Source organism: Medicago truncatula, chromosome 4, assembly GCF_003473485.1.
Source record: "Medicago truncatula cultivar Jemalong A17 chromosome 4, MtrunA17r5.0-ANR, whole genome shotgun sequence".
Classification (NCBI taxonomy): Eukaryota; Viridiplantae; Streptophyta; class Magnoliopsida; order Fabales; family Fabaceae; genus Medicago; species Medicago truncatula.
In genome coordinates this window covers 26,343,688-26,352,620 of record NC_053045.1, presented here as the reverse complement: position 1 = coordinate 26,352,620, position 8,933 = coordinate 26,343,688, and the positions used below count along the sequence as shown (strand labels likewise).

Below are 8,933 nucleotides of genomic sequence, written 5' to 3'. Positions count from 1 at the left end.
AAACGGGTCAAATTCAATTGAAACTTTATTATTTGTAGTAAATTTACGAACAGATACTAAATTTTTAATCAAATTAGGGGCATGTAGTACATTTTTTAGGATAAGAGGAGGGTGGGGTGAGGGAATGTATGCACTACCTAGACCATATATTGGAACTTACTGGCCATTTCCTACGATGATTTTATTAGATTCGCTCAATTTAGTATAATAAGAGAGATTACCTTGTGAGGATGTCATGTGAGAGAGAGGTAGCACCGGTGCCCATATACCACGATTGATTCGGCTGAGCAAGATTAAGGGTGTGAATAGCATTCTCAATATCAGTTGGAGAGGGTGCATTCACATTGAGGGTAGCTTGTGGTTTTGGCCCAAGAATTGGTCCTTCTGGTACAATATTGTTAGACCGGTTCCAATTGTAAATGGATTAAGGACATGGTGGCATGTTCCATTGAGTTGCCCACTGTTGCCATGGTGTTCATTGTTGTTGCCAAGGTGCTTGCTTTCCATGACCACCTCTTCCATATTTCGGCCACCGTTGTTGTTGCGGTTGTTTTTCTTTCCACGACCGCGAGAATTGTTGCGATTGTGCCCGTTTCTCATGGAATGGGACGGAGGAGAGACATCAGTCAGTGGTGTGGTGGTGTTAGCCACAAGTGCCGCTGGTGTTGAAGTGGAAGAATCACGAGCAGCACGTTGAAGAATAGTCGATTCTTCGAGATCTAATCTGGATTTGGCTGCAACAAAGGTTGGTAAAGGGTCGTGTTGCTAGATGTAGGTCAAAAATCCGACGTAAGTGTCGGTGAGTCCAGAAATCATTTTCAATACCAAGCGAGTATTGGAAACCAGAGAATCGACATTTGCAAGTTGATCAGAGAGAAGTTTGAGGCAGTTACAGTAAGCCTTGGTGGAAGGAAAATCCTCAAGATTGGTGTTGCTAAACTGGTTTTCAAGTTGCACAACCCTCGAGTGTTTGTTGTCATTGAACATGGCAGCAATGTGATTCCAACATGCTTCGGCAGTATCGTTAATCACAATGATAGAGTTGAGGATGTCCTGTGTGATGGTTGCATACATCCATTGCAACACAACAGCGTCAAGACGATTCCAAAGGTCAGAATCGTTGGCTTTGAGATCGTCTGCCGTGCGGATGAATTTTTCATCAGATGGAGGGATGATATGATCGAGCAGGTTGTGGACACGAGCTTGCACCAAAAAAAGTGCAGACCAAGAAAGATAAAGGTTGGAATCATTGTCCAATGTCACCAGAATGATGGTTTTGACATTGTTAATGGTGAAAGCGGAATGAGTGGTGGTTTTCACCGCCGTAGTAGATTGGACGGATGCTGATGAAGTGTCATCAACATTATTTTTGGGGGAATTAGGTTCAGCCATTGTAGAAGTGAGGAAAGAGGGGCAGCAGTTTTGATTATTTTAGGGTTACTGGATCAAAAAGAAAGTTGATACCATATAAGAGTATAATTCCCTGATTGTATTGATATCATTTGTGAAACTATATACAACTATTTACAAACTTATTTAGGAAATTAAATAAATTCTTATTGTCATACCCCAAATTTTGACCTAAAGTCCCACTGACACACGTCTCCGAACTCGGATCAGACTCACATTTCAGTGAAAAATTCGGCAGGGAGGTATTTTGAAATACCTCATAAAGTTCCGAATCGGACCCTCTCCTCTCAGTCTTTAATTATTTATTTCCATCTTTTATTTTTTTTATTTGTTTATTTTATTTTAGAATTCTAATTTTAATTTTAGTCCAAGATTAGATTAAATTTTTCTTTTTTATTTATTTTATTTAAAACCAAAAAATATAGATATAATCCTTTTATTATTAATTTTTCTTTTTTATTAAATCCCAAAATTGTCCAAAGTCCCAAAAATGTCCATGAGTCCCAAGAACAGTCCAGGTTCATGCGTAACAAATCACAAACCATCATCCTCATCCTCATCCAGTCTGTTACGCGCCTATCTCCGTCTCAATCTCCTAAAATCTGCAATTTTTGTAACAAATCCTTGTCCCCAAACAGCACTATAAATACATAACCTGCATAACAAAGAAAAAACACAACAGAACACGGGAAAGACAAAACGGCGGAGAAGCCAAGACGAAAAACAACAGCAAGCAACACAGAGCAGAGCACACGAAAAACAAAGACACACAACAGCACACACACACGCGCAACACAACACACACACATATATAGAAGCGACACAACCCCCAGGCGCGCGGCGGCACAAGCCAGACCGACCGTAACCAGTGCGATCCAAATCCGAATCAAAAGCTCAAAAGGTAGTTTTACTTCACCTTTAGATCTAGGTCTCTAAGTGTGGGTTATTGAAAATATAGTTTCAGATTCAAGTAGAGAGGGAAAGAATAAGCAAAAAGAACCAAAAAAAACTTGTTAGCTCCGGCGCGGCGGCGCAGCCGCGATGGCTCGCCGGCCACCGCGCCGGATTCCTCCCGGCCGCCCCATCTCCCACCGGAGAAGAAGAGAGAAACAGAGAGAGAAGGAGACGGAAGAGAGAGAAAGGGGGAGAAGAAATGAGAAACTTAGGGTTTACAACCCTTATATATCCCCCAAACCGGGTCAACCCATAACCCATGACCCGCGACCCGGTTCGTTTCTTTAAAGCCCAATTCCTTTTTCTGCTTTCTGCACACCCCTGTTTACCACTGCATCCCACCATGTGTTTGGACCTTTTCTTTATTCTTTTTCGTATTTATTTATTTTTCTTAGCATTTTAATTTTATTGCAGACCTTAGAATGTAAATAGGTTTTTTATGTAATAGTCATAGATTTTATATTCCTAACTTAGGGTAACCGCGCTTTTATTCTTTATGCTCCGTTAGTTTATATATTTATTCAAAAATCATAAAAACATGCAAATAACCAAAAGAAATCACAAAAAACATTTTCCCATAATAAACCTTGATCCTAAATCAAGTGATCGTCCTTTTTTTCATTTTATTTTCTTAATCAAATATCAATCAATTTAATCATACTTCGAGTTATCTTTTTTTTAATAAAAAACACAAACAAATTCTTATTTGCCACTTGGCTTTTATTTTTATTTTTTTTTTAAACCTTTTTTCAAAAACTGATAAAAAACACAAAACCAATCAAACGTCGTTTTCTACCCCGAACTACGAGGTTTTGATCCTTCACGGGTACGTAGGCAGAGGACACTCGTCCTTCCAAACAATAAAAAATGTAGATAAATTAGGTCTCACTTTATTTTCTTTTTCATCACATTACTTCTTTCTTTTCAAAAGCAAGCAAGTTATAGCACATTAAATTAAATAAAACCAAGAGGTTCCCGTAGAGTACTACGGACGTAAAGGGTGCTAATACCTTCCCTTTATGTAACTAACCCCCGAACCCTAAATCTTTTCAATATGGGGTGTTTTGAACTTTTTTCCCCTTTTCCTTAAAAATTAAATGTTCGGTCGTGAAATAAATTAGTGAGTCAAAAGCTAATCAAATAGCCTTGATCTCCGAAAAATGACGCGACAGAAATGGCGACTTCACTGGGGATACCCCCTAAAGAGGGTTGAGCCTAACTTGGCCTTATTTAATTCTCTATGCTATAACTTGCTTAAAACAAAAAAAAAAACAAAAACAAAAAACAAAAAGATGGAAATAGTTGTACATATCTTCTCTTTTCTTTCTCCTCTTTTCTCTTAAACATGAGTGGTGAGATAAGTCCTACACCCGGGCTTGAGAGAAACATAAGATAGGACGGTGGTATAACCAAAGTGCCTTTCCGAGAGTCAAGTCTCGTGTTTGGGTTCATGTGGTACAACCCCACTCAATGGAGGGATCTTGGAAGTAATTTATGTCGGCATGAGTAGTCGTGTTGGCATTATATTTTCAAGTGACCGTCGAAGTTGAGGACCTTTAGTTACCTTAAACCCATCTTGGCCTTTTAGGACGTAGTGCGGTGGCTAATCAAGAGTAGTCTTGAATTAGTTGATACGCGATACTACACTCAAACGAAACTTTCATACGAATCTTATTGGATCAAGAGTAGTCTTGTAACCCGATAATATTCGGAAGTGGTTAATGACTTTGGGAACTTGGTAGAACCCGTGATACAGGTACAAATGAAACCATAGTCCTTACCAAATGGCATTGTTACCCTAAAGCTCCAACATTGTGGACTTAACCTCACCATGCATGATCATGCATACATGCATTCATCCATAAAAAAAAAAAACTTTTTTTTTTCCATCAAAATATCGAAGGACTTAGATAAGTTTTCGTAAACATCAAAGATATGGTCCTTGTAAGAAGGAACACCAAGAAACCCAAAACTTCAAAAAGAAGCTTTAGTTTTTTAAGAACTTTTTCCTTGGTTTCGTTCTTACTTTTGAAAGGGAATCAATTGCAACATCTTTACAATTTTCAAATAAAACAATGTTCCTTATCAAGTTTACCATTACTTTGACAAGTCCTTCGAATAAAAAATGTCTATTTTTTATCATGCATCATTTTGCATTCATAATTTCAAGTCTGAGTCTTACACTGTGTCTCTTCTACTAAAGGTCAATCCATCTCAAAAGAGTCATGGCGTCCTCGTCTGGAACCCACTCGCATTTACAACACTCGAACAATCATGAGGAAAAGATGGAGTTTCTCGAACAAGAAAATCATTTGCTCCGTGAGGAAGTGGCAGCCATGCGAACTAAGATAGATGAAATGACTGAATTGATGAAAGCATTGACGGCTGCACATAATCAGCCACCACCTCCTCCCCCTATCAGCACTCAGGCCGAAGCAATTGTCTCTATTGCCCCTGAATGGGCGATACCTGTCAGTATTCCACCAAATTCTATGCCAGAAAGTCGTCCTTGGGGTGTCCCTATTTGTCTCAGTGAAGTATTCCAGCCTATTGCTTCTGAAACTCGGATGCCTACTCATCAATATACAGCTTGTGTTCCTCCGCCTCCTGTGAGAGCTCCTCTAGCTGCCATGACTTCCATCCCACAAAATGAAGAACCCATCTTCCATTCAGGGAACATGGAGCCCGATGATAGAGTGAATGACTTGCGGGAAAAATATGATGAAATGCATCGAGAAGTGAGGGCTCTCCTCGGGAAAGAAAAATTTGGAAAGACCGCTTATGATCTCTGTTTGGTGCCGAATGACCAGATACCTCACAAGTTCAAGATTCCAGATTTTGAGAAGTATAAAGGGAACTCCTGCCCTGAGGAACATCTGAAAATGTATGTAAGAAGGATGTATGCATATGCTCGGGACGATCAGGTCCTAATTTTCTACTTCCAAGAAAGCTTGACTGGCCCCGCCTCAAAATGGTACACGAATCTAGACAAAGCAAAAATCCAAACTTTTCGGGATCTATGTGAAGCTTTTGTGGAACAATACAGTTATAATGTGGATATGGCTCCAGACCGAAGCGATCTTCAGGCAATGACTCAGGGAGACAAGGAAACATTCAAGGAGTATGCCCAGCGATGGAGGGATACCGCTGCCCAAGTCATCCCGCGTGTAGAAGAGAAAGAGATGACCAAGCTCTTCTTAAAAACTCTCAATCAGTTCTACTACAAGAAGATGGTTGGAAGTACGCCCAAGAATTTTGCTGAGATGGTTGGTATGGGTGTACAGTTGGAGGAAGGGGTCCGAGAAGGACGATTGGTCAACGAAAGTGTCCCCGCAGGCAGTTCAAAAAAGAAAGACCAAGAAGTGAATATGGCGAAAGGTCATCCTCGACGACAGGCTCATCCGCAATTAAATCCACCTCAGCAGGCTCAGAAAACACCGCAGTATGATCCGATTCCTATGAAATATGCGGAGCTGCTTCCTTCATTGCTTGAAAGAAACCTTGTCCAGACCAGACCACCTCCGCCGATACCTAAGAAATTACCGGCTAGGTGGAGACCTGACCTCTTTTGTGCCTTCCATCAAGGGGCACAAGGTCATGACGTTGAGCATTGTTTCTCCTTGAAGATTGAAGTCCAGAAACTGATTGACGATGATGTTTTGCCTTTCAAGAATTTGAATCCGAGCGTGTAACTGCAATTGGGTTGATGTTTATGTCTTCTTCTGCTACTCGATTTGTTTCTAGTGATATGTTTGTTTTTTTACTACCTTTTCAAAAAAAACATCCTTTCGTCCCGCCCGAGATGAAAGTGAACTGGTGTAGGGCTTTTTGCTTTAAGAATTGTCATCATTTATAAAAAAGGTCGTTTTGATCCCGACTTTGCTTTTATTTTGTGCTTTTTCTTGGAAAATGGTAATACAAAAAACCAAAAAAATCTTTCCTTAATCATTCTCAAATATCTGCATAATCATAACTTATACTTACTTGTCAAAATCAATAATCAAATCATGCATTAATAAACCCGTTGAACACAATAACCATGTACTCTCTATCAACTTTGAGTTCCTTGTATCCGAAGCTGAAGAAGAGGAAAGTGAAGAGGCTCCCGATGAGATCTCTCACATGCTGGGGCATCATAGCCGTCAAAGCTACAAACAAAAATCATGAAGATAGTCCAGAAGATGGCAATCGCTTACAAAGACTGGCTCGAGGTGCCACCGTTCTCTTTGCTCAGATCTCATGCTTTTCAACAGGGGCAATCCCCCTCCTTCCCTCAAGTATATAACATGAAGGTCGTGCTTCTCGTGGAGGTCGAAGTCCCGACAATAGGAGTTCTGCCGAAGTCTAAAGCTTTATTAAACTTAAAATGCATGACGACCTTGTACAATCATGTCAAAAGAGGTTGAAACAAAGTTCCAACAAGAAGGTTCGTCCCCGCAAATTTCAAGAAAGAGACTTTGTGCCCAAAAGGATATTATATTTCCAATCAGACTCCAGGGGCAAGTGGACGCCTAACTATGAAGGATCGCGTGCAATAACTTCTCCAACCATGGATGACAAACTCGCACTTCCTATGAATGCCGGTGCGGTCAAGAAATACTTTGTCAAAAAATAATAAAGCTCGATAAGTCGCAAACCTTAAAGTACGGCTTAGGCAAAAATGAGCGTCTCGGTGGACTGAAAACCCAAAAGGGCGGTCCAGGCAAAAGTTAGAGACATGAACAAAAATGATTATCCTGATAGATCGAAAACCCGAAAGGGCGATCTATGCAAAAGTTAAGGATCAAAAGACAAAGTAAATGCATTCGGTCAGGAACAATCCACTTGGGGCGTCCAGCTATCAAAAGACCTCCGACTCGAAGCATCTGCAGATCAAAGACTCGGAACAGGGGCATTCAAAGTTGTTAGGGAGAATAATGGTTACTATGTTCAATGTACCCTCCCCATTACATTTACCATTTTTCCAAAATTTTCAAAAAAAATCCGTGGAGCCATGCCCTTGGCAGGTCACCACTCAATTCATCAAACTTGAGCCTGTGCCCATTTATTTGGAACTCTCATTTATTCTATTTGCATAATTTCTTCTTAAAGCAAAATTTTTTTTCAAAATACAAAACTTTTTTTACATCTCTTGAAAAGTGTGAACAACAAACACATTCTCTTTGAACTCGTGAGTAGATGGAGCATACATCAGCATCCGTCTCGAGAACGATTATATTCTGAAAGAGAATCATGGCTAAGCATTGTGGAGAGGACCTCTGTCTTGAGCAAAATGCTGTCGCGGTCCAAAAATAAAAATACAAAAAATATAAATGCAAAAAAATCAAAGCTCGCTAAGTCGAAAACCTGAAAAGGCGACTTAGGCAATAGAGAGCGCCCTGGTGGACTGAAAACCCGAAAGGGCGGTCCAGGCAAAAATTAGGGGCAAAAAAAAAAAAAAAAAAAAAAAAAAAAACATTTTCCCATAATAAACCTTGATCCTAAATCAAGTGATCGTCCTTTTTTTCATTTTATTTTCTTAATCAAATATCAATCAATTTAATCATACTTCGAGTTATCTTTTTTTTAATAAAAAACACAAACAAATTCTTATTTGCCACTTGGCTTTTATTTTTATTTTTTTTTTAAACCTTTTTTCAAAAACTGATAAAAAACACAAAACCAATCAAACGTCGTTTTCTACCCCGAACTACGAGGTTTTGATCCTTCACGGGTACGTAGGCAGAGGACACTCGTCCTTCCAAACAATAAAAAATGTAGATAAATTAGGTCTCACTTTATTTTCTTTTTCATCACATTACTTCTTTCTTTTCAAAAGCAAGCAAGTTATAGCACATTAAATTAAATAAAACCAAGAGGTTCCCGTAGAGTACTACGGACGTAAAGGGTGCTAATACCTTCCCTTTATGTAACTAACCCCCGAACCCTAAATCTTTTCAATATGGGGTGTTTTGAACTTTTTTCCCCTTTTCCTTAAAAATTAAATGTTCGGTCGTGAAATAAATTAGTGAGTCAAAAGCTAATCAAATAGCCTTGATCTCCGAAAAATGACGCGACACTTATAAATAGTGATTCATGGCTAATCAATACTAATGAATGCCTAATCAATATTTACAAGTCAAACAATGAATATAGACATATTCTAATAATCACGTATATTATTGAGAGCACCCTACAAAGTTAGGGAACATTTTAGTTGTCAATTGTATACTTAATGAACATGCCATAACCATCAAAGCCATTACCAACTAACATTCATAGAAGCAAGGATTCAATAATCATTTTACAAAGTCTAAGACCAAACTGAAGTATTCATATTCTTCAAGAGGTTGAAGAATAAATGAATGAAAAAATAGAGGATATTTTTTTCTAGTAACACCCCGTGAATATCTCGTTACACCCCAAAATAACCAAAATATTCCTATTTCGAAAGAGAAATTCTTGTGTAGGAACGAACCTAACATTTCATTCTTACAAGCAACAAATTAAAACATGACACATCATTGTTTTATTTTAAATTATTTTTTCCTTTCCAAATTAAACCATAATCATTCTAGAATCCTGTAACA

General features: G+C 38.9%; 1 protein-coding gene across 1 annotated transcript; it reads right to left on the bottom strand.

The window, feature by feature from the left end:
* Positions 1-339: 339 nt before the first annotated feature.
* Positions 340-1,392, bottom strand: LOC112420839 (uncharacterized). The gene is made up of 2 exons (XM_024780554.1): positions 826-1,392; positions 340-765 (listed from the first exon to the last, which is right to left on the bottom strand). The coding sequence occupies exons 1-2, from the start codon at positions 1,390-1,392 to the stop codon at positions 340-342; spliced, it is 993 nt and encodes a 330-aa protein (XP_024636322.1).
* Positions 1,393-8,933: the final 7,541 nt, after the last annotated feature.